This window comes from Eumetopias jubatus, unplaced genomic scaffold, assembly GCF_037043125.1.
Source record: "Eumetopias jubatus isolate StellerSeaLion01/CBP00866 unplaced genomic scaffold, mEumJub1_p1.0 scaffold_10, whole genome shotgun sequence".
Lineage (NCBI taxonomy): Eukaryota > Metazoa > Chordata > Mammalia > Carnivora > Otariidae > Eumetopias > Eumetopias jubatus.
In genome coordinates, this window is record NW_028274816.1 from 93,104,865 (window position 1) to 93,129,739 (window position 24,875).

Below are 24,875 nucleotides of genomic sequence, written 5' to 3' on the forward strand. Positions count from 1 at the left end.
GGTGGGTAACCGGGGTGTGTGAGGCTGTAGGAGCGCCCTCTGGTGGCTGGAGAATGAGCTCTTTGCACCGAGCGGAAAAAGTCAACTCTCTGGGCCACCCCTACATCACGGCTTCTAGGCTCAGCCGCGCTGCCCTGCCCCTCTTGCTCCTGCGGGACACTGGAGGTCTGACCCTCCAGGGGGAGGGCAGTCTCCACAGAGGCAGCCACCAGACTGCATCCCCGGTGCCAAACACACGAAGAAATACACGATGGAGATAGCAAGCTAAGCCATTCGAGAGCAATCAAGTACCCACCACCCCTCCCAAGCAACGGATCTAGACGTGAGAGGCTCAGGTTGGATCTGGAAGGGGAGGGAGGGATAAACACAGAAAAACTCATTCTAACAGGAGGTCTGAAGTTGCTGCCCAAGGTCAAGCATCTTAAGACTTGGCCATTCTGTAAAGGACTGCTGATCTCTGAAGCCTCAAAAAGGGAAAGTACTCCAGGGCCCCGTCCTCTCTGTCCAAGACTCTTCTCCACCAGCACTAAGCAACACAACAGTCAACGGAAATCTGACCCTCGGGCTGCAAGCATGTAAAACCTAGATGAATATACCAGCGGACTCTAAAGCTAAGGGTCCTTTACTCAGGAAAGTCACGGGACCTTCCCTAGTTAGGAGGGTTTCTTGCCGGGCAAATAACCTAAGGCTACAAAGAGAACCACGACCTCAGTTGTGAAGCCAATTGCTGGCTCTTATCTTAACAGAAGAGTTCAGAAGATCCCACTTACCCCCCCCCCCCGCCACGTCCAGTGGGTGCGCACGATATTCCCTGTGCCTCCCCAGCCACATTCATTCCTCTGGCTACTGATCAGCGGTGAATGACCCCTTCCAAAACTGGTGCTTAGTGTATTCGGTGACTCAGAGGCATCAAAAGCTGCTGTCCTTTCTCTCTCCCTCTCAGCCTTCTAAGACTGGTCCAGGATAATAAGTAACCCGCATTAATGAATACTGCTTGCCAGTTTGAAGTTAGTCCTGGAAGACTGCAGGTTTAGACTTAGCTGTGTGTGAAGCACTTCTCCCCACTTTAAACAACGAAAAGCCAAGATCAAAGGGTACATGGCCAGCAGTCCTAGTTCTCAACAGACCTTTGTCAGCCTCAGCAGCCTCACCATCCCACCACCCGCCCCACTTAACTCAAAACATCTGCAAAGTCCACACCGTCCCCCAGCCCCCGGCCCCCTCCCCGGACGGACAGGCTTACCTGTATCCATTTTCAACAGCCTCGGTGGACCTCACGTTCGCTGTAGCCCTCAGGGTTTTGCTGGACAAGCCAACCACAGTGGGTGACAGTTTGCACTTGAAGTCAGCACAAGCCCACTCCTCTTCCTCGTTCAAGGTGGGGAGATAGCCACACACGACCTTGAGGCTCCCCAGTCCCCCGTTACTCATGAAAGCTGTGTTTTCTCCCCCACTCCTCACGTATTCGAGGTATATATCAGAAGTCAAAAACATCTGGTAGGCATTTTCCTCCATCACCGACTGGATCTCAGTCTGTGCCTGGTCAAACATGATGGAATCAATCTGCTGCTTCTTGATGCCGTCTCTTATGTAGGTTTTGGTGGCAGGTTTCAGCTGCTTGGAGACGATGCTGTTGTTCTCAATGTACCTTTTGTAGATCGCTTTGGCTACCCGTAAAGTTTTGGTATCCTTCAGGTTCATCTGCCTGAATCCATTGCAGGCAAACCAGAAGTCTAAGGTATCCACGCATTTGTCCCTTTCCAGGAAAGTGCGGAAGAGATAAGCACCATCTTGATCGCCCAACAAGCAGTGCAAAGACTTGGTCCACCTGGTCAGAGGGGAATCCGGGGACGCCCGCCCCTCGGGCTCCCCCAACCCATCCTCGTTCCGCCTGGCGTTGGAGGACACAGGCATGGGTTTGGTGACCTGGCCCTTTCCTACCCCGGGCTGGCACGGCGGGGTCTCTCCTTCTTCCCCCGGGACCGGGGGCCGGGGGGCATCCTCGTGGAAGCTGCTGCTGGGGTCTGGGAGGCGCGGCACCAACACAGCACTGCTCATGGTGAGGGAGTCCTCCGCCCGGAGTTTGTTCTCTTCCCTCAGTTCCTCTCAGCAATCAGCGTGGTCTCTCTTGCTCTCTCAAGTCAGCAGGGGCTCATCTGAGCCTCCTTTCTGGAAAGAAAAGGAAGGGGGGAGGTAGGGAGAGAGAAAGGGGTATTGATCTAATCAAAACCAGATCTACCCAACATCAAAGCAAGAAAGTAAACAGGCTTTTCAACTCCTCAAATTCAAATCAAGCAACCCAGCTATCTGCGAGGTGCTCATCTAAAGTATCAGACGCTGCTTTTTCAAAGGCGAAATCTGAGCTCCCTGCACAATTGGGGGGGAGGGGCGGGGCAGGTGGGCTGGGAGCGCGGAGGGTGGGAGGTGGGGGCGGAGGGGCTTGGAAGGTGTAAGACTGGATCTTCCAAAACCCCCCTCGGCCGGGGCGCACGCAGGGCAGCCTTGGCTCCGCACGGGCTCCGCTTCCCTCCCTTCCCCTCCCTTCCCCTCCCCTCTGCTCCCCTCCCCCGCGACAGCATCAACTCCAAAGACGCGCACACGGAGCCGCCCGGCTGTGTGCAGGTGAAACCAATTTCGGTAAATTTCCCCACTCGGCTCTCCGCACAGATAACTCGAGCTCCAAACGTGCCCTTCCCCGGCATCTGGTTCCCATTCCCCCCACCCACCCCTTCCCTCGGCGCTCCCCCTTCCCACTCCTTAAAAATTCTGAAGATCCTCGACCAAGAAAGAAGCCTGCCCAGCGAGGGGCGGAATGGGCTCCCAGCTGGAAAACGGCCCCCTCCACCCAGATGTAAATGTTCGCTGCGCCCCCGCCTCCCGCCAAGAATCCGGCTCAGTCTACACCTCTGTGTTCCCCGCTCTCCAAAACCAGAAATCAACTCACTCAGACAAGACTTTGATCTTCAAACTTTGAGAGAGAAGCAGAGAAGCCTCGGGACCCGCCGCCCCCTTCGCCCCCACTCCCGCCCCCAGCTCACCTCCCGGAGTCACCAACCCTACAAAACCGGATCAGAAACCGTCTCAAGCTACCACTGCCTCTGCCAAGAATCCCAAACTCTACTGACCTCAATCCTGTCTTTTTTCCAAAAGAAAAAAGTCTTATCTAACCAATAAACAAGCCGCTTTTCCTAGCACGGGAAGGATAAAACTAAGGGGGGCAGGGGCGGGCCGGGGGGGTGGGGGGATGGATGGGGCGCGACCCCGAACGAGGGGCCTCTCAGGCCGCGGGGCTCGGAGACTCGGCCGGCGGAGTGGCGGGGCCGCCGGTAGCGCCGCGCTGCCCGGGCGGAGGGAAGGTGGGGCGGCCCCGTTACCTGGAAGACGAAGGCGGCCCGAGGCCGGGCTCTCATCTCCGCCGAGCCCCACCGGCCCGCCCCCCCCCCGGCCCAAATCCAACCGAACGCGTCCAGAGCCCCGGCGAGCGGGTGCCTAGCGCGGGGCCGGAGCCCCGGGAGGCGCTCGCGGCACCCCGAGTCCGGGCGCGGGTCGGTCCCCGGCGCCGCCGCTCGCAGAAAAGGCACGGAAAGCAGCAGCCTAGTCCAGAAATGGCGACGCGCGGAGTCTCTGCCTCTCCGCAAAAGGGGCCGGGGTGGCCGGGGGCGCGGGGCCCGGGCGGGGAGGAGGGACGCGGGGGACGCGGGCGACCCAGGCTCGGGCCGCTCCTGCGCGCAGACTGAGCCTGGGCCAGCGCTCGGGGCCCCTAAGCGCGGACCGGCGGCCGGGAGGGGAGGAGTGGAGGGGGGGTAGAGAGGCGGGAGGGGAGGAGGGGGCGGAGGGATAGGCGGGGGGTGGTGGTGGGTGGGAGGAGGCGGGGGGAGGGCAAGCGGGGGGCGCCGCCAACCTTTCATCCCACCTTCCAAAGGCACTCCCGCGCACACTCACACTCCGACTCACATCCATAACAACGACAGCGACGCGACCCCCGGGGGGGGGGCGGGGAATCTGCCCCCTCCCCGCCCCCGCCGCAGCCGCCACTTGCAGAAGTCTCTCCGCCGGGGGCCCCGCCACCCCGCTGGGGAGGGGGCCCCAGGCGCAGGGCGCGCGGGGCGGCCCGGCCAAGCCCCCCGGAGCGCCGGGCGCCGGGCCCGCCGCTCCCCTCCGCGCCCGCCGGGAGAGCGCCCCGAAATAGCCGGCCTGCCAACTTCAAAGGGCCGCCGGCACATCAAAGCGCGCGGGCCGCCCGGCCGCCGCGGCCTCGGCACTCACCATTGATTCGCGCGCGCGCTCCGCGGCGAGACCTCGCAGGCGCCCCGGGCAGGGCCCCGGCCCTGGCCCCCGGATCGGCTCGCAGCGGCAGCCCCGGGCCCCCCCGGGCCGCTCCCGGCGTCGGGGAACATCGGGAGTCGCGCGGCAGGGGAGGGGGGTGCGGGGAAACAGCAATCCCGGGATTAGAGCGAGATCCACCGGGAGGGAGGGTGAAACAGCGCGCTTCGCCGCCCCTTTTATGCAAAAGACCCGAGTGGGCCTCCGCCCCCGCCGCGGCCGCCCCCGGCCCCTCCGGCCCCCGCCCGGCCCGGCTTTCAACACAGGTCCTGTTTCCAGCAGTCACTCCGCGCACCAAATGTCCTCCGGGCGCTTCCAACAAAAACTGCGCTGTGGATTTAACTGTGCACTTCAAAGGCGCGAGCCGAGCGCACGGTCCTGAAAGGGAGGTACGCGCCGGCCGCGCCCCGGGCCGCCCCCGGTGCCCCTGCCGCCCCTCCCCAGGGCCGTCCGGCTCACACCGCCCCTCCTGGCCCGGGCTCGGCCCGGCCGGGCCCCCTCCCGTCCCCCGCGCCCGCGCCGCCGCTTGGCGCGACCTCGCCCCCGGTCCGAGGGGGGCTTTCTTTGAAGCGGCTCCGCTGGGGCCGCGCCTCCACCCCCACCTTTTACAGCAGGGCTTTCGGCGGGGGAGACGGGCGCCTCGGACGCCGGCCGGCCCCGAAGTCCATTGCAGTGAGGGGTTATTTTTATTTCCCGGCTCTCGGGTTGTTACTGAGTTGCCAGGACCTTATCAAAGCGCAGCCGGCTCCAGCCGACTCCCCCGGGCCCGGCTTGGGGAGCCAGTGATCCCGCCGCGCCAATCACAGCCGCGCTCGGCCGGCCCGCGCCGCCCGCCTTAAAGGGCCAGCGCCCCGCGCCGGCCCGGCCGGGCCGGGCCGACCCGCCCCCGCCGCACGCTCGGCTCCAGAGTCAATCCTTCCCGTGTCCTTCTCCGCCCCCTGCCAGGCCCCCGCCGCCCCGGGGGCGCTCTCAGCCGGTGTTCCAACTCCGTCTTTCAAGTTCTCCGGCCTCTTTGCTCCGGCTGCCTCCCCCTGCCTGCCCTCGCCCTCCCCAGCCCTGGAAAGCAACAGTTTATTGTAGCATTCTGGCAGTCGCAAGAACTGCAAGCAAGCAGATTTTTTTTTTTCCTATCATCAAACACTTTTCCACCTCTATTCAAGTTTCCCTGGGAATTTGGGCCGCGAGGATCTTGTAAAGGGAGTTCCGGTCCTGGGATCCACTGGCCAAGTGTCATAGGGCCCACGCGGGCCTGCACACAGAAGGCATGTGTGTGCCCTTGCGCGCGTGTAGCTAAGTGTGGGTTAGAACCACGGCGCGTTTGTGGATGTGTGAAGATGGGGGTGTGAATCCGCCAGCACAGGCCTGAGGCCTGCAGATGGGCTCTGACACCTCGTTAGGAAGCAGGCCTCAGTTCCCTGAAGATTTAACTACAAATTCTCAACCTGGCCACCAGAACCCTTTTTGCGCACATAGAGAACATCTTTCTGTAACAACTGCATTCCCAACACGCTATGGCAGGCATCCCCCATCCTCCCATATGTTCCATATTAAACAGACACGGAATGTCTTTTTTTCTCCTTGATCCGCAGTTTTAATGTATTGAAAACTCTTCACCCGCTGTCTCCTTTGAATGTCACCTCCCCACATGCCGCCAGTAATGTTTATGAGGCGCAACCTTCTCTTCTTACTTAATGGGACAAGAAAATATGCCACAAACCTAGACTAGCTCTTGCCATAGATTCGTCCCTCATTTGATAAGCTATTAACTTTTCTTCCTCCTGAGAAACTTAAAGGTGTCAATCAGATTGTTTCAGTACGTGAAAAGAGGAGCCCAGCACTGAAGGTGATGGGCGAGGCTTGGGGTATCCAGCTCTACTCCCTTTTTCTTTATTTACTTGCTTGTTGAACAATGGATGACAACGCTTTTCAATGCAGAGGTGCCCCTAACCTGTCATTAGGCCTTCAGAACTTTGAAACATGCAAGAAATGTGTCCATTTAGGTTTCCGTAGGAAAAGAGAAGGAAGGTGCAACACCCATGATCTGCTGGAAAAGGGCAAGCAGTAGGGACTGTGCTCTTCCTCCCCCCAGTCTATGGGGCTGTGACAAGGGGCTAGAGTTCTTTGCAGCAGGGGCTGCCAGACTTTTTGGAGCTCCTGAATGGCGAGGTGGGTGGCATCTCACTTCCCAATACCTGCCTGTCTGTGTCCACGTTCTGCCCCTCTGGGTTCACCTGCCCAGGCAGCCGGGCTGGCTGCAAGCCCACAGTCCAGGCTATGAAATATGGCCACCTCCGGGCAAATCGGGAGGGCCGGTACGAGAGTGTGGCGGGATGACTCATCTTTGCCTTGGGACAACTGCTGGGTGTGAGGAAACTGGAAGCCAGTCCACTTCAGGTCGGCTCCATCTAAGCGCCCGGCCTTCCGGAATGCTGGTATGTGGAACCGTGGCCAAGGACACGCCCACCCCCTTCTGCGACCCCACGAGAGCCAGGAGCCAAGCTGTCCCTGTGGTTCCCGGGAGTCTTTAGGCCACAGAGGGTGTTATTACAGGAACAGAAGTGTATATTGAGGGGAATAAATTGCCAAAGAAGTGTCTACAATATAAACAACAGCATCCATGTGCGCGCACGCACACGCACACACGCACACGCACACAATGTGGGGGAGGGGAGATAGAAAAATCAAAACATCCAAAATCAAAATAAACAATGATCAGAAAGAGGAGGCTTTAAAAAAGGAAGTGGAAACTTGGTCTTCATGGGTGGTTTTCCTCCCCTCCCAGCTGTCCCCACTGACCCTTCACTGCCCCCCAGCCAGCCCTAATCATCACAGGCTCGGCTTAAACCAAAGGCGCTCCTGCTCCCTCATTATGCCAGGGCTGCGGCAGCAGGAAGGAGGGAAGGGAGATAGGGACACAGAGACACAGGCCTGGTTTGGTTTGGATTGTCTCATTAATGACCTCTCTGAGAGCCTGATTTCCAGAACAGGTGCTTGGTCACCTTGGGCCAACGGCTCCCCCTCCATCTCACTCCTGCTCTTTCCCCTTCCCCCTTGACTTCAGATCTGGTCCATTTCCCATCCAGCAGGAGGCTGGGCCAAGTGCAGAGAAGCCAGGAGCCCTCTCAAGCCTCCAGGTCTTTGACACTTGTTGATAGTGTTTCTGGAAGAGAATCCAAAGTCCTTTGCTTATACCGAGCCCCTTTCTCAAGATAGCACAGTTTTCCATTTTTCCCTTCTCCCTGGCAGCAGTGATATCATGTGACTTGTAATCCTGCACGGTTGCCTGGAAACTGGAAAGCAAGGTGATGGATTTCTGCACATGCTCACTCTTCCCCCCTCCTTTAAAAGAAAAACCTTACAGAGGATAAACAGCCTACTCTGCCTAAGTGCAGACAAGTTTAATAAAGCAGAGAAGATAATTCTTTTCTCTGGGAATTATGTATCAGATTGAAATCCTAGATCCCAGAAAACAGGGACTGGGGGACTCCCTGAGAAGCATCTGGCCAGGTCTTCAAACTTTGGTCAGCCCCCCGCCTCAAACCCCTCTGGCGTGGAAGTCATACCAGCTGTGAATTCAGAAGAGCTCAGACCCAGGACATGGTTTTCTAAGATTCAGTGATTTTGCCTTTTATTTCCTTGGGAAAGTGCCATCTTAGACAATGTACCTTTGTTTAAGGAGGGAGGTGGAGAGGGACACGGGTAACCTTTCCTAAGACTGCAGGTCACCTAGCCCTTCTGAGTCTCCCATGTGTTCACCTGTAGAGTGGAGGAAACAACCCTCAGAATCCTGTTGTGGGGATAAGCAATCAGGTAAATGTCCAGCAAGATGCTTGAGATACAGGAGGCCCTCCAAACTCTTCCCTCAATAGTCTGTTTACCCATTCTGAAGCGAAGATGCCCTCCAGTTGGGAGACCCACTCCTGGGGGTGGGGGCCTGGAGGCTACCACAGAGGTCCTGCAGAGGTGAGCCACCCCTGCCATCTTCCCTGCAGGGAGGAGCAGGCTGGGAGGGAAAGGCGGGGGGGGGGGGCAGTGCTGTGACTTTCTGCAGTCTCTCAAAAATAGTCCTCTCCTGTACCCAAAGTGAAACATCCAAATTTTCTAGCCAGGACTCTTCAAGTGTTACCTGATCCAATCCGCCTTTTAAGATGGGGGAACTTAAGCTAGGAAGAGGTGAAGAGAGTTTTCCCAAGATCACTCCGCCCTTGCTGGAGCTGAGCTGAAACCTCCGGAGAGTTCTGACTCCCCATCCACCCTCTTTTCCTCCTCCCGGTGGGGAGAACCCAGGGTAGGGCTGGCTAAGAGGGGGGCCTGAGCTTCTCAAGTCCCTGTCTTCCAATGCAGAACTAATAAACATTGATTGCGGGTGTTTTCCTAAAAGAATCACCCCAGGGCTTCAGCCTGAAATTCCACTGAAACACCCTTCCTTCTGCCCCTGCTTAGGGATCGCCTTGACCCTTGGAACTGGGCTATCCACCAAGTCTTTTATGGTGGCAGGCGTTTCCACGGGCATCCCAGTGGGCTCGGTTCACCTAGGGGAGAACTGACTTTCACAAAACCCGAGGGGAGAAAGAAAAGAGGAAAAGGCCGACTCCACATCCCTCCGGGCACCGCCCCCCCTTCCTACTTGCTCTCCCCTTAGCAGAAGGCGGACTGGGACGTCAAGGTGGAAATTTTGAAGCCACAAGAGAAAAGGGGAGGTTTCTCTAAGAAGTCCTATCCAGAGAAGTGTTGGGGAAACGTATTTGTTAATAAAATGAATGATAACACATCATTTAAATGTTAAATTTAAAACAGAGAGCTAATAGTGTAAAACTTCCTAATCTGATTTACTTTCAAGTGCTTTTCCTATTTATTATAAATGGAGCTGCAAACGGCAGGGCCGTTGGCATGTTGCCATTCATCATCTTGGAGTTTGGCTTTTTAAGAGTTGGCCTGAGCTCGTAACCAGAAGAGACCACCAATACTACAACAAATCCAGAAAGAGGTTCTGAGTTTTGACATTTTCTTCTCCATGGTGTCAAGCAGATGTGCACACGGAAAAGGCTGTTTGGGGGAAAGGAGGAGAGACAGAGAAGAGACGCTGGAGTAGCACGCCCCGTGGCTGCACGTGAAACGTTGCTAATAAATAGGTCTACGTTGCCAAGCTCTCTCCGTAGACATTGTTTTCTGCTCCTGATGTTTCATCCTGCTCCTTTGAAACAGCTTCTGGAAAGTGAAGGTTTGCCAAGCTTGGAATGGGTTCCTTTATTCTTTCACGTTAGTTTCTCCATTCGCTCGGAGCATTCCCACAAGCTGACTGAGCGCTTTCTCCCTCTGGGGGGGTGGGGGTGGGTTGCGATTTGCCCCCAGGGGTTGCGGGGTGGCCAGGAGGCTAGGCAGAGCCACAGCTGCTCCAGAACACCTGGAGATGTTCTGGATATTGCCTCCCCGTGGAAGAAACTTCCCTCTGTCATGTCCTCCCACATGCTGCTTTATTATTATTATTTTTTTAAGATTTTATTTATTTGTCAGAGAGACAGAGACAGAGAGAGCGTGCACAAGCAGGGGGAGTGGGAGAGGGAGAAGCGGGCTTCCCGCGGAGCAGGGAGCCCGATGCGGGGCTCGATCCCAGGACCGTGGGATCATGACCTGGGCCGAAGGCTGACGCTTAACGACTGAGCCACCCGGGCGCCCCAACATATGCTGCTTTATTATGTAACCTGCCTTCGGTGCTGACTCCAGGGCCCATCCGGCAGGCACCCTGCCAGCTTCGGAGCACCCGGATAATATTGCTGGCAAACGTCTTTCGAGAGGAGTCTACACTTGCTGTCTACACTTCCTCCCCTCTCATTGTCTCCTCAACCCACGATAGTCTTTCCCCCCAAATTCATTTTCAGCCCGGTAAAAGCCACCCTATAGGTAAATACCGTGGGATGATCTTGCTCTGGTTCTGGCTTGACGGGGCCGTAGCCCCGTCTCCTATCCTCTCTGCAGTTCAAGCCTCCCTCTTACAGGACTTTCTTACCAGGAAATCTCGATCTCCTGCTGCTCCACAGGCCTCCCCCCACCACCACCACCCCCCCCCCCGGGCCCTCACAGGCTGCCCTTCCTCTGGGTTCCTTTCCCCTGAAATGTCTTCTGGGCAATCTCCTGCCCCATCCATAGGTCCAAGCCCCATTCTCCAAAGACGGGGGCGGGGGGGCCCCCAGACCTCTGCCCTCCCTCGTCATCCTCACCTTGGATGGGCGGCAGGCCACAGCTGTCTCCAATTTGGAATCTTAAAAGGGAACCTACTTTGTCCCTGTTGAAACCAGCCATCCTCCTGGTAGGCAGTGACATCACCAAGCCCCACTGCCTCAGTTAGAAACCTGGACCATTTCTAGATCCTTCTGCTCCCTCATCCATCCCCATTCAGTCATCCAGCTCTGTCGATTCTGCCTCCTAAAAATCTCCTAAAGTCACCACCTTCTCCCCAAATCCACAACCACCGACCAGGGCCCCGGCTCTTCTCATCTCTTGCCAGGAACAGCAGAACATTCTGTTCGCCCAGCCTTCAGTAGAGCCCCCCTGCCCCTGGGCCCCCCGACATGTTGCCACCACAGACAGCATTCTGTACTCCAAAATGGACAGTATCGTCCCCGGCTTCGAATCCTCTCTGGGCCACATATATCCTCCAGGACAAGGCCCAGAGCCCGTTGTCTGGTGCCCAAGGTGGTCGGCCCTGGCCAGTCTCCAGCTCTGCCTCCTGTTGGCTCCCCAGGCCCCTGCCAAGGGCGGTCCCTCATGGTGGCTCTTGTCCTCTACTCCTCTGTGACTTTGTGCTGGAGATTAGCCTTGGCCAGCAGGCCACCTTCTTCGGCTTCCTCACTACTCCCCTGCCTAATCGCCCCCAGACTGGGAGACACTCCTCTCCGTGGTTCCGTGGCACCTGGGCCTCGCCTCTAGCAAAACACTTCGGCTGATCTACTTCTCTGTCCTACCCACCCAACCGCAGACTCAGAAGAAGGGGCCATGCTTTTTGATACGTGCAACCCTTAGCCAGGTCCACGGCTGAACCACGTTGTGGCCACAAGTGATACGTGAAACCCTGGACAACTGGTATGACACGGACACGGACGCACCAGCACAAGACGCCCGCCTGGGTGCTGGGGCTGGGTCATGAGATCCTCGCAGCAGAGTGAAGCTTTTAGCTGCTGTGCCACGGGCGTTGTGGTTGGCATCCTCGAAGTGGACCTCCCATGAGCCCTGTGTCCGGGCACTCTGCCCCATGTCATTGCCTCCCTTTGAGCGTGGTGGGCCTCACTGACTTGCCCCAAACCAACAGAATATGGCAGACGGGACAGGATGTTCCTTCTGAGATTGGATTATAAAAAGATTGTGACTTCTATCTTCGGTGCTTTTTTAGGATCGTGAGGCAGCCCTGTGGAGGGGCAAGGCCCATGTGGCAAGGGACAAGCCCTGCCACCCACCAAGTGGGTGATCTTGGAAGTTGATTCCTACCCAGCCAAGCCTTGAGATGCACGTAGGCCCAGCTGGTAGCCCCCCTGCAATGGCGTGGACCACGTTGAGCCAGAGGTTCCGGCTAAGCCATGTCCAGATCCTGGACCCACAGACTGAGAGGCATCCTTTCCGAAGGGGCGTGGCGAAACCAGCCCCGTTCCTGAGACGTTTGCTCTGTCGACTCACGTGGGTCAAGCTGGGCACCAAGTGGCAGTACATACGGTTACAGGAGCCTTTTCCACGCTTACACACAACAGTGCATTGAGGGGGCACGGCGACAAGCGTAAGCCGGCAATAATTGTAACACGTCTGAGGTTCTTCCAAGGTTACTGGATGTTTCTGTAAAAACATATCAGATTTCTCCAAATAGGTTATGAAATGCAAAACCGAAATCGTTTTGAGAGTTTACGGAGTTCCAGGCTAGTGACATTTGATCACACTCAAAAACAACATTTACTTTGCTCCCACCTTTCCCAAAGTTATTGGGGGATTCCCCCCTCGAAATGGAGAGACGGGACTTATTCGTCTAGAAGGTAAATATGTTATTTGTTAGTTATTGCTTCAGATTTAGAAGAGGGAAGTGAACCTTCCCCTTGGAGCAGGAGGGAACCTGGAGTAAAAGTTGCTAAGGAAGGGATCTTTGGGATTCAAATGTGGTGCCCAAAGTAGGAGGAGCTGGGGCTCGTTCTTTGAATGATATTTGTAAAGCCATCCTCAGAATTCCTATCACGGAACTTAGATATGGGGGGAGAGAATTCCTGAATGCGCTGGCCCAGAACAACTCTGGGGAGGTCCTTTTTTGTTTTTGTTTCGTCGATGTGACCATTGTCTGCACATGAGATGGGACTTAATGGTTTTCTTAGCAAAAATATGAGTATCCCCAAATTAGAATGTGTGGGTTGACCATCTCCTCCTGTTACTAATGTTCTGTTAATAAATATTCCCCAGTAATACTTTTCGAGTGTAGAAAAAAGATACAGTAGTTATCGAAGCTGCAAAATCTGTCTTGATAATCTCAGCACATCACCCCAACACTTAGGGGATGTTAGGGGAAAAAAAATTAAGTGGAAAAAATCCGCCGTGAGCTAACCCAGTTCTCCAGACAAGGAAGCCTGGGGCGTGGTACCAAAAGAGACGCCACGACCAGAAGGCCAGTCTTTTAGCTGGAAACACCATTTCCCCTCTCCCTGAACTGAGCATTGCTTTTTTTGCAGAATTAAATATTTTTCTCAAGGTCAATTTGTTCACTGCGTTAAATCCGTCTACCTGTGTACCACTTTGCACCTGAATCCATTAATTCACAAATCAGAAAATGACTGAGACCTGGTTGCCTGCCTTTGGGGTCACAACAAGTGAGGAAAGGGCTTGCTCCTCCTCCCCTTCTCAAAGCCAAGGTCAGAGAAGCCGGGAGCACAGTGAGCCCAGTGTGAAGGGCAGGTGTGAGACAGCTGCCTGCAGAGTGGAGACGGGACTGTCTTCCCCGTGGCCGCTCGGAGGGAGCCCTGGAGAAGCCCCAGTTGCAGGACAGCTTCCAGAGGTCAAGACCAAGAAGCCTGCCCCGAAAAGCCCTGCCACCCGGTTAAGGCGCAGGGGTCCCATGCTCCCCCACTCCCCAAGTCAGCTTTCTCAGGTGACCACCCACTTCCTGTAGGTCTAGCTGCTGCTTCACCCGAACTTGGCTTTGCCCTGACAGACAGGACCCCCCTAAGCCCCACCCCCAAGCTTTAACCTTTTCCACCCCGACAAAGGCTGCCTTCCTTCCCCCTCTCCAGCCTCTGCAGGGAGTCCCCGCTCTGAATTTCCCCGTGAAAAGGTGTCAGCCTTACACTCTACAAGACAATGGAGGGCCTAGTGAGCCCTTGGGATGGTGCTCACCACCCCCCACCCCGCAAAGAAGGGACCTTTTCCCAGGGAGCCGGGAGGGAAGAGGAAGACGGGGCGTCCAATGCAGTGGGCACCAGGGCCCCAAAGTGGGTCCAAAGACCGGAGTGCCCGACCTCTGCAGCCAGCTGTCTGGGGGAGGGTGGGGAGGAAGAGGCTATTTGACTAGGAGGGCTCAAGGTGGGGGCTCTGATCACCTGGGGTGAGGAAGAGCCTGGAATCCATGCTCCGTGCTGGAACGGGTGAACCACAGCCCAGGGGTAGGGGGTGGGGGGTGCCGGGGCTGTGGGTGGCTGGGAGCAGGAGCTGCACAGGCCCCAGGCAGGACCAAGCTGTACCTTCTCCAGAAACGCAGGAACACTGAGAGCCAGGGAGAAAGGCAAGGTGGAGCAGACTGGCCTGGGGGGCTTGGCGGAGCCTTGTGGGCCAGGGGAAGAACACGTTTTCTTTATCCTAAAATATAACTATGAGCCAGGGGAGTGTGGCATAGTGGCTAAACACGGAGGCTCTGAAAAGGGATGGCTGGCTCCCTACAGAGAGAAGAGAGAGTCTGTCCTTGCTCTGTGCCTCAGTTTCCCCAAGTATAAATTGGGAGGAATGGCAGCCCCTGGCTTGGGAGTTGGTGTGAGGATTAAATGAAGTAATACCATAAAGCGGCTGGGACCCGTTGGGCACCTGGGAAGGACGACTCACCTTGGGCAAAAACCGGTGAGAACAACCCAGGCTGGGGCCTGCCTCCCCCGCGAAGGACACCCCGCAAAGTCTTTTGGGCTCTTTGAGACTCCCTTCCCTTCACTGTAAAATGGGAATAAAATAACGGTATGTTTCAGATGGAGTTGGGAGTGGAAACGTTCTAGCCAGTAAATTCGGTTTCTGGCACCAACCGTCTGCCAAGGCCAGCTGGGGTCTTGGCACACGTTTTATCTCCTCAGTGCTCACTGCCAGTCTTCAACTAGGGGTATAAGGACTACAGGCAGCTAACCTCATTGTGAGTCTCCTCGGAAATCACCCCCGGCCCCAAGCCCTGCTGCTGCGAGCCTTGCCCAGCATCCCCACCCTTGTCACCACCACCTCCCGCCCTCCCGGCCTGTCCCCGGGCTCGGATATGAACAGCCTCGGTGTGTTTTATGATCCTACTGCTCCTCCCAAGAGCCATAAGATGGGCCCCACGGCGGCGGGGGGGGGGGGGGGGCGGTCAGGAGAAGGGGTGCCCATCCCTGGACCCCTTATCTTCAAAGCCCCCAGCCGCTCCCTGTCCCTCAGAGCCTTCCAAGGGAGCTCCCCATAATTGGCACCAGACGCACCACACGGCGTGCTGCTTCTCTTTTTGTTTCCACAATTTTTTCACGATCCAGGTGTAGACTACCAAGTTTCTGATGCCTTCCCCCGGCACATTTGTTCCTCTCTTTGGAAATCCTGCAAGATGCTGTGTTATGACAATTCTTCTCGGTACAGATTCCAACCCTTATTCATATTCCGCGTCGAAAAAAGCCTTGTTCAAAGCCGGTCCTCGAGGTGCGTGTTATGATGGCCGCAGACGTGTCAAGGTTCCCTGCCAGGGCACATGTTCTGTTGGTAGCCAGGGGGCTCCTGCTGGTGTGGGCCACGCGGACTGTCTTCCTCGCCGACAAGGCTTCTGTGTGTCTTCGAGATACAACGAGCTGGGGTGGGGGTGATGTCGGGGCAGCACCCCCGCTGCCCCGGGGGTGAGCGGGAGCTTCAGAGGATGACAAGGGTCCAGGACTGAGCCTCTCCCGGCTGCTCTCCAACCCTCTGGCACTCTGCACGCTGACTCAATGCTCCCTCAACATGCCATGCGGGAACCTTTGCCCTGCCTCGTGCTGTGTGTGCCTGGCACGGGGCGACTGTGCCCTGGAGGCTACTTCCCCCGGGGTCCCCAGAGCCCTCCTGGCACGACCGCATCACGCGACACTAAAGGCGCACGCGAGCCCACCTGTGTCTCCCACCGGCTTTGAAGCCTACCGAGCCCACCGAGTGGGGGTTAGAGTGTTGCAGGCAGCAGGAGCGAAGGCAGAGAGCAGGGAGTCTGGCCTTCCTGGCAATCCTGGACCCTGGCTCGGCTGTGCTGCCTGGACTCACGGCCGGCACTTTTCAGATTTCGTTTTTCCTCCCTGGTGGGACCTGGGGGCCAGTGAGGGAGGCTGGACAACCTCACTAGGTGCAGGTCACCCGAAACAGGGCCCCCGAGCCTGTTTCCCGAGGCTGGATGAGTGTGCAGGGGCAGGAACGGGCAGTGGGAACATTTTGGGGCTTTCCAGCTGGACCTTCCCTGCTGGGCCTTGCCCACTTTCAGTAGAGGGAACAGAGACTCCACGGGCTTTAGGAATGGAGGCCCCCAGACACATCTCTTCATGGACCACCTCCTCCGACCACCCTTCACGGATACAAGGCTGTTCCATCCTCTGCTGCTTGGCTGGGGAGCTGGGTCCTCACCTGCTGGCCCCAGCGTGGGTGCATGCTGCCCTCCACTCCTTTAGCTCCCACGAGGCGGGGGAGGGCCCCCTGGCCCCAGAAGAGGAGGAGACGAACCAGGGGTGCGTGTAACTCTGCCCATCCCTCTTTGGAGTTGGCCTGCGGCGTCTCCCCATCTCCATCAGCTCCTCGGAGCCCTGAGTTTCATAGGGCAGACCCCACCGGGGAGATCCGAGGTCGTCCCTCCAAACCAGGGCCAGGTAAGCATGTCTACTTAGCAGGTCTCAGCTCTAGGGAGCCGGATTGCTGATTCCTGCCGGACCCTTCCTTGATCAGCAGCAAACCTGATGTATCATCACCACGTGCCTGAGCCCTGTGTGTGCTCTCCATTAGCTTGACACTTGGGCAGGGAAAGGAGGTGCTATTTATTAGCCCCCTCCCCCAGAACCTCAACACCCAGTTTAGAAGTTTTCTCTATAAACGTACTTTTTGAGGTGGGCCTTATTCAGGGGCACCCCAGGCTGGGAGGGGAGGGGACAGAAGAGAGAGACAGACACAGGAAGTCACAGTCACGCCGCCCCCAGGAATACCCTCTTTTCCACCCTTCTGCATGTGGCCTGGGCTGGGCTGCTTGTCTTGCATATATAAGATGCATATATCATGGCCAGCCTGACCTGCACAGAGCTATCAGTTGCTGGGACCAAGCCTACCACTTCTTTGGTATCGGGCACCGTGTAATGAAGGAAGGAGCAGAAGAGTAAGAATTCATGCATGAGCAGCAACACCACTCTTTGGAACTCTGGAGTCAGAGATACATCAAGTTTCAAATCCCAACCCCACCACTGACCTGGAATAAGTTGTATATCCTTTTTAATACGTTGTGTATCCTTTTAAGCCTTAATCTCCCCATCTGCAAAACAGAGCTAAGGATAAATAACCACTTTTAAGGGTTGTTTATGACTGAAGTAACTTTCAAGCTATCCTTCCTTAAAAAATGTTTAAATAATTTTCAAGCTATCCTTTAAAAAAAAAAAAAATGTCTCCCACTTACCAGGCCCCGGCTAACAGGCCCAAGATGCTGTGGGTATCAAGACAGTAGATGCCAAGAACCAGCCATTGTCACTGGCATGAAGAAAGCAGAAACGACCACGGTTCACTGTTAGGATTAACATGTGTCCAGTCCAGGAAGCTGAGCCCAGAGCCCTGGGCAGGATGACCACACTCAGGCTTGTACGTGTGGCTTCTGGGCCCAGTCAGACATTACTGTAGACGTTTCCAGGCTGACCCTGCCCCGACCACAGGGAATCCAAGGCCTGCGCCCAGAGGGAAGGTGGGTCTCTGTCTGGGGAACCACCACCACCAGCGATGGCGCCCTTCTTGGCGCCATCTTCTGTCACAAAGAGCGGCTCTGTCTGAACCCCCAGGGCCCAGGGCAGTAAAAGGGCCATAAACAGAGCGAGCTGCCATAAACCAGAGACAGAGTCGTTAGCAGTTTCCTTTCTGATAAGGGCTTCAAGCGCTCCGAGGAGACGGCTGTGATTTCCAAGTCCAGTCCTTGTGCCCTAGATATTTGAGTCCTTGGGTCAGAGTCCACGGAGAGAGAGGAGGTTGAGAAGAAGTCCTCGCAGGGCACAGGAAAGACCAGGAGGGCGAGAGGCAGGCTGCAGAGGGTTTCGGGTAATAACAGTAGCAAAGTGGCTGAGGTGAGGAGACACTTGCCGTGGGCCAGGCCCTCTGCGAAGGGGTCACCTCATTTACCCGCACCAGCAGCCCCCCGCCCCGCCCAACCACTCCCCGTGGCAGACACTACTCTGACCAAGCTATGTCACGGGAAACACAGGCCTGGGGACAGGACCTGCCACACCATGAGCAGAGCACAGTGTAAGACGTGAATGCAGGCCCCCCGTCCAACTGTAGGAATTTCAAGATGGCGACAGCACGGGCCCCTCGGAGCGTGGTGACTGTGTGACTTGCACTGATCACCTGCCCGAGGAGCCAGCCTGTCTAGAGGGCTCCAGATGCTTGGCAGGTAGCACACGGCAGTAAGTAGGGCGCCCACACGGGGGTGGGCACAGTGCAGTGGGTAAGGACGAGGCTCTGGGTTGGTTCCTGGACTCTTTCCAGCCCTCCAACCCCATGGACAGTGCTGCCACCGGCTGTCGGTGAAGGCTGAGAAGGTAAGTGAACAGTTCAGGGCCACCCAGCTCTCCGATAGGTGGATTCTCCAGATAAGGCAAGAATTTCAAGGCGGGCCATTGCCCTGGAAGATGGCAATCTTCGCTTGCTTAGACACCCTTTTGGGGCAGTGGAAGCACCCAGCTGGAAGGAGCCGCCACGTAAACATCCGTTGAGGACAGATGTGTGGACTCTGCCACCAGGAACTCCCCTGCCTCGGGATCCAGGGCACAGGCCTGGCACTTTAGTTGATGGAGTTTTCTCGTAAAAACTCCGGTCCAGTGTCAGCTTCCCATTCTTTGAATGACAGCCGTCAGTTCTCAGAGGCCTAAATCTCTGAAGGCGCCTAGTCTGAACTGCTAGTTTTAAGAATAAGAGCCATCAAATTGAAGAGGCATTTATTAATTTTCCAGTTGGCCCTGTGTTCTCACCGATGGAACGCATCATCAGGGAGGGTTAGTGGCCGGCGCCCAGACCTACATCCCAGTCCTGGATCTGCGTCCAGCTGGCTCACTGGCCCAGGCCACTCTGGGCAGTGCAGCATGCCCACCTGCACAAGAAGGGGCTTGGAGACGGGCATCTCTGATTCTTACACTCCAGCTCCTTCTACTCCATTCTCCTGCCTCACTGCACGTCACATCCACAGGAGGCGGCACGGCCTCGCCTCGGGTATGGCTGGACTCATCGGCTAAGAGTGATGAGGCCGCAGAAGGCAGCGGGTTGCCACCCACTTGCTCCTCCACCCCGTGTGCAGCCTGCGTGGGCTTCCCTGGAGGGAGTGGAGGGGTGCCAGGCCGTGACCTTTGGTCTTGGCGACAGGTCCAGCATTCAAGGATGATAACACGGACGCAAGCAGATGCCGAGAGGTCGGGACCCACTTCTTCCTTGGGTCCCTGTGGCCTCTTCCAAAGAGCGATCATAGCTCTGCTTTGGGAGGAAGGGCCAGGTTTCCCAAACTCTCCTAGAATTAACAATGAGTCTAGGATGCCATCTTGTGCATTCCTGACACTATGCCAAGCATTCAAGGTTATGTATAATTAGAGGGATTTGTAAACCATATGCCCGGCGCGGGCAGTACACAGGAACATTATATAGTCATTTAAAAGGTTAATGGGGTAGGATGCCTGGGTAGCTCAGTGGGTTAAGTGTCCGACTCTTGAATTTGGCTCAAGTCATGAGCTCAGGGTCATGAGACTGAGCCCGAGTTGGGCTCCTCTCTGGGTGTGGAGCCTGCTTAAGGCTCCCTCTCTGCCCCTCCCTCACTCTCCCTCTCTAAGAAACATAAATACAAGGTAATGGAGTTGTCACGATATTGGAAGTACATATGAAGTTAACTCCAAAAAGCTAGAGGCAAAAGTTGCGTCGGACATGTATTCAAAGGGGCAAAATGTATAGAAAAAAGACTTGAGCTGTAGATGGCAGGATTATGGGTCATTTTTCTCTGGCTTTTTATCCTGTGTTAGCTGGCTTGCATTGCCAGGCCTAGATGGTGACATTCTGTGCCATGTGACCTACCCCTTCCTGGGCACCGCTGATTGAACTACGTGCCGCCATGTCACTCATGGGCGGCCCATTGTAGGCTGGCCAGCGCCACAGGACTGAACTAGTCAGGCCTAGAAAGAGGAGCTGGGTTGTTCAGTTTTTCTCTTGAGCTCAGAAATTTGAACCGAGAAGCAAAGAAAAAATTGTGCTCCAGGGGAGCCAAAGCTATAGAAAGGGGCCAGAGCGAGGCTGAGGGGACGGTGGTCATGGCCAGGGAGCTTTTGAAATGATGAGGGGCCAGAGGGAGGGGCCGTGCCCCGAGGGAAACCCAAGCCCCTCCTGTTCTTGCAAACGCACACTTATTTTCCCTTGGGGTCAGTCGAGTGGGTCTCTGGTCCCTAAAATGGAATAATATTACTTTGTGTTTTCCAAAGCTTCTACAATGACATTGGATGACTTTTAATAAAATAATTCACTGCCAAAGAGGGGTTCCATTGCATCCTTGGCAACCCCGCCATTTCAGAGTGCCTTCTACTGGGTCAAATATTTTAAATAAGCTTGGCCTCGCATCATTTCACCAGGGCTACGGAAGAGCTCGAGTTCAAGGCCATTTGAATGCTTTGCGACGCAGACCTCCATCTGGGGGCTTTGGCATCAGACAGCCCTAGCCAGGGCCTGCTGGGGACACCCCGACAGGCCAACAGAGCCTCGTCCTTCTCAGAAACGTCAGCTTTGAAAGGCAGCTTGGCATCGCTGGTTCCGTGCCGACCCCATTTTTAGACAAGTGAGTGCATCCGCATTTGCACAAGGGGCTCTATCTACAACGCCTTGCACAGCTACTCACGCGCACAGACGCACACCGGAAGCCGGACAGCCTGGAAATGGCAGGCAAGGAGGCAGAAGAAAATACGGCATCAGTTTTATAGAATTTGAAGTCCATTTCCTCAGCAAGGGGACTTTTGTTCGGGAGTCTGAACAGATAAGGGTGATAAATCTCTGGCCCCGTAATCCCTTAGCATTCCCATTCCACTCACACGCGTCTCCCCTTGAAGTTTTTGTCGTGCGCACCTCCTATCTCGGACTCTTGGCCAGATCTGCTCACTTGAACGGGGCAGCAGAGTGGTCGCAAACGTTCTCTGCTCCTGGATAAAATGCACAAGACCACGTTCACCTATCAGCCTTTGTGGGCCTTCTTCCTACCTGCTTGCAAATGCAGACTGCTGGGCAGGAAAGGCCCAGAGAGGGCAACATGGGAGAAGGGGCGGGCGGGGTGTACGGGCTCTCCAAGCACCCCGGACTCCCGGGGGTGGGGGGAGGCGAGGATGGTACAGCCAGACGGAAGCTGCTGGGGACACCTCGGTCCTGGGCTCCTGTCCCAGTTTTACCCCTTAAAAGCTGTGGGGCTTGGGCAACATTTTTTTTTTTTTTTTTTTGCCTTTCCTGTGCCTCAATTTTCTCAACTATGAAATGGGAATGAGCTGTTAACAGGGAGGGTGGAATGAGGAAAAGGCCATAAAGGTCCACGTGTGCAGTAAGTGCCTTCTAAATGCTTGCTGCCCTTCAGCTGACAGAGCCAGGCTGCCTACAACTGCCTCTCCTCTCCCCGCCCTGGGGCCCCCACTGGAAAATGTCCGAGAGCCTCTGGAGAGACGGGTGGGGGCTGGGCATGCTGCGCACCGGGCAGTCACCCCAGGCCGCGGCACCTTTGAGCAGACCCATTGCTCATTTTGCAGACTGTGTCAACACGCAATGCTGTTCTGGCTCAGGGAAGGGTGAGTGGCTGCAACCAGGTTTAGAAACACATGTCAAACCCAATTCCAACCAGATGAGGCTGGCCTGCTTCCAACGGCCACTTTCCATCCCAGTCCCGGCCAGGGACAGGCTTGTCCGGATCCCATCCCCATCCCCAGGCAGCCGGGCCTGTTTGTTCCTCCAGAGTCCTCAGGTCCAGATGGAGAAGCTCACCTCTCTGCTCTGGAGGCTCCATTCAGAAGGTCCAAGCCATGAGTCATGGAGCTCAAGGAAGCAGCAACCTTCCGGAGAACCCACTGCCCACCCTCTAGTTAAACAGGCCAGTTCTCTCCCTGACACGGGGAGGAGCTGGGCAAAGAAAGAGGCTAGGAGATGCTGTTTAGCCACCACAACAAGGGGGTTGCATGAGCCAGTGGCTCCCCCAGGAAGTGAAATAGCCCATATGTAGCGGATGGGCCTGAGCCAATTGGCCAGGAAGCCACTGGCTTCCCTTTGCTGGGTTAAAAATGGTGGCACCACCCAAAAAACCAACCCACGAGAGAATGCAGCATACCAGCAAAGAGTCAAGAAGGAAAGGAAATCCAAATGTTTTGCGTTTAGCTATTAAGCACAGTTTCCAGCGAGTGTACTCATGTCTTGAAATGAAACAGATGAAAACAACATGTGTCAATGGCTGGAGGAAGACAGCGGTGTCATGGGCAGGAAGTAATGGAACTGAACCCTGAAGCCTCAGCCCAGAACTTAACTCCTCTGCTCCAGCCCCAAGGGCTTTCTGCGCCGAAGGCTGAGGAAGTTTCCTGCACCACCGGGGCTCTGCCTCCGTGGGCCCTGGGAGAACCCTCTGCAAGGACCAGGAGCACCACGGAGGACTTGCTTTCCTCAGGGCTGATGGCCTTGGAGGGAGGGGAGCCCCCCAGGCCTAGGAAGAGGGCTGCGGGCGCCAAAGAGGAACCACACAGCCTCTGTCCACGGGGAGCAGCTGTAAATCCTTGGCGCTGGGACCACAGTGAAGAGCTCTTGGCAAGGGCGGTGCCGGATGCTGGCAGAGGCGGCCGAGCAAGGCCAAGGTGCTGGCACTGAAAGGGTGGGTGGCGCCCCCCCCAGCCCCGGGAGGCCCCCAGGCCCCAGGAGGCTGTCAGGGCAGCCCTGTAGCCAGGGGTGCATATGGAACAGGCTCTTCTCACCCGATCCCTCCGCTCGAGACACAAGAAAGAAAGTGCACACCCACCCCTTTGGCCCACCCTCAGAGTCCCAGGAAAAACAGTGACTCTGGGCCCTGGGAAGGTGAAGCCGATGTTCACCTATGCCTCGAGAGGAGAGAGAGTGGTGTCTCCAGGCCTCTCTCCCCGCTTTCATCTCGGATGGACTGATGCTCTGCAGCTTTGGGGATACCTGCCTCGCTGGTGCCTCTGCATACCACGTGCGGGTAATACATACAATTGAAAAATGAAACGGAAAGAGTGGAATAAAATAGATAAAAGAAATAAAGCAGGATCATAGACTGAGAGCCTTTGTGAGTCCGGCTTTAGACCTGGCCTTAGCCCATGAGCACTGTGGTGCCCAACAGCCCAGTAGGCTGCCCCTGTCACCTGCACCAGAATCATTACTAAACAGTTAAACTTCTAACAGGTCTCAATGCTGGATTCCAGTATAGGTGCTTTGGTATTACTCAGAAATGTATATATTCGGATTTTCTGTGCCCATGTATATCGGTCTGCTCAGGCTATCATAACACAACTCCATAGACTGGGCAGTTTAAACAACAGAAATTTACTTCTCACAGTTCTGGAGGCTGAAAATCCAAGATCAAGTTTCCAGCCCATTCAGTTCCTGGGAAGAACTCACTTCCTGGCTTATGGACGATCACCATCTCACTATGTCCTCACATGGCAGAGCAAGAGAGAGAGATCTGTTCTCTTCCTCTTCTAATAAGGACACGAATCCCATCATGGGGTTCCCACCCTCATGACCTCATCTAACCCTAATTACGTCCTACAGGCTCCATCTCCAAATACCACCATCTTGGGGGTTAGGGGTTCAACATGTGAATGGCCATAGGGCACAGTTCACTGCATAGCATCATGTTTCAAGGACCATCGATCGGCAGGTCTGTCTGACCCACATCGGGAGGTGTCTGCCCCGTGTCATGAAAAGTCTTAGGCTCAGGGACAGTGTCTGCGATGGCCAGACACTGGTTTTGTGCTTTAAGAGCTTGAGAGGGAAACAGAGAAGCTGATGACATAACAAGAACAGGGGAAGAGCCAAAGCCATGACGTCCACGGGGTGCTGGGGGGAGAGGTGCGGGGGGCACAGGGCCCGCCCTAGACGCAATGATCAAGGGGCAGAACCAGTCCAAGGAAGCTAAGCGGGACAGCCCTGGAAGGCAAAAGAGCATGAGCAAAGGCCCACAAGCGAAGCACAGCTGCCTGCAGGATTGCATCTTAGGAGCCCAAAACGTGCCAGGCCAGTGGCAGTCCAGAGTGGAGCGGGCGTGGCCAAAGCAAGGGGAAACGGAATGTTCTGGTATGGAGTATGGCCTTGATGTTATAGAGAAACCAGCTAGCAGGGGAGCGATCATCGAGCTGTGTTTTAGGAAGCACCTTCTTGTGCGAGTGCTGGAGGGGCGCTGGGTCTAATGAAGGGTGGGATGCAGGAGGCAGAGACCCCAGTGGGAGTCCACGGTAATCTAAGAGGTTGTATTTAGTTGGATATTTACATTTCATTTCTGTGACTTTCTTAGGTTGGGCTCCCCAGAAGCAGACCCTGAGATGGGAATTCAGGTGAATTACCAGGAAATAGTCTCAGGGAAAATCTGTAGGGGAGGAGGTGGTGGCCTGGGGAAGGGAAGGAAGCCAGTGGGGGCATGGTGTCCATCAGTGTCCCCCAGAGGGTAACTTGGGTTCACTGTCACCCTGGCTCGGAGACAAAGGAGCTGGGCTGTTTCTGCCCTGGCATGTGTCCGTCACTGGTGAAGGGCTCGGGGGCATAGGAGAGGGATGCAGGCACTTTGTGCTCTAGGAGCTTGTAGGCAAAGTGGGTGCCCAAGGGAGGTAGGGGTCGGCGGAGGGCAGAGTGTTGAGTTTTAGTTATCTGCTTCGGTTGGTTATGAGACCTCCCAAGGACTCCCAGTGTTTCCCGTGAGCATCAGAATTAGCCAGGAATTCCTGCTTCGGAGGAACTTAGATGGTTCAGATCTAGAAGGTCAAGAAAAGTCCAAACCAGGACTGCAGCATCAGCTCTGTCGCCAGGATTACGGGCACCCTGTGGCTCTAGAAGATTCCTTCCCACTGTGGAAGGGGCAAGGGACACGGCAGGGAAAGGAATGGTGGCCCCAGATTGAGCCAAGA

The 24,875-nt window shown here is 56.0% G+C and overlaps 2 protein-coding genes across 5 annotated transcripts in view; both read right to left on the reverse strand.

The window, feature by feature from the left end:
* Positions 1 to 2,059, reverse strand: part of AXIN2 (axin 2) — a 28,040-nt gene extending 25,981 nt beyond the window's left edge. For all 4 annotated transcript variants that reach the window (XM_028112482.2, XM_088028177.1, XM_028112481.2 and 1 more), the window contains exon 1: positions 1,244 to 2,059. In XM_028112482.2, coding sequence (XP_027968283.1) covers positions 1,244 to 2,058 — 815 coding nt within the window. In that variant the 5' untranslated portion in view covers position 2,059. The remainder of the gene's footprint in view (positions 1 to 1,243) is intronic.
* Positions 2,060 to 2,087: 28 nt separating this feature from the next.
* The window catches only part of CEP112 (centrosomal protein 112), a 490,180-nt gene continuing 467,392 nt past the window's right edge, over positions 2,088 to 24,875 (reverse strand). The window contains exon 28 of the transcript XR_003610708.2: positions 2,088 to 2,169. The gene's annotated coding sequence lies outside the window, so the exon portion shown is untranslated. The remainder of the gene's footprint in view (positions 2,170 to 24,875) is intronic.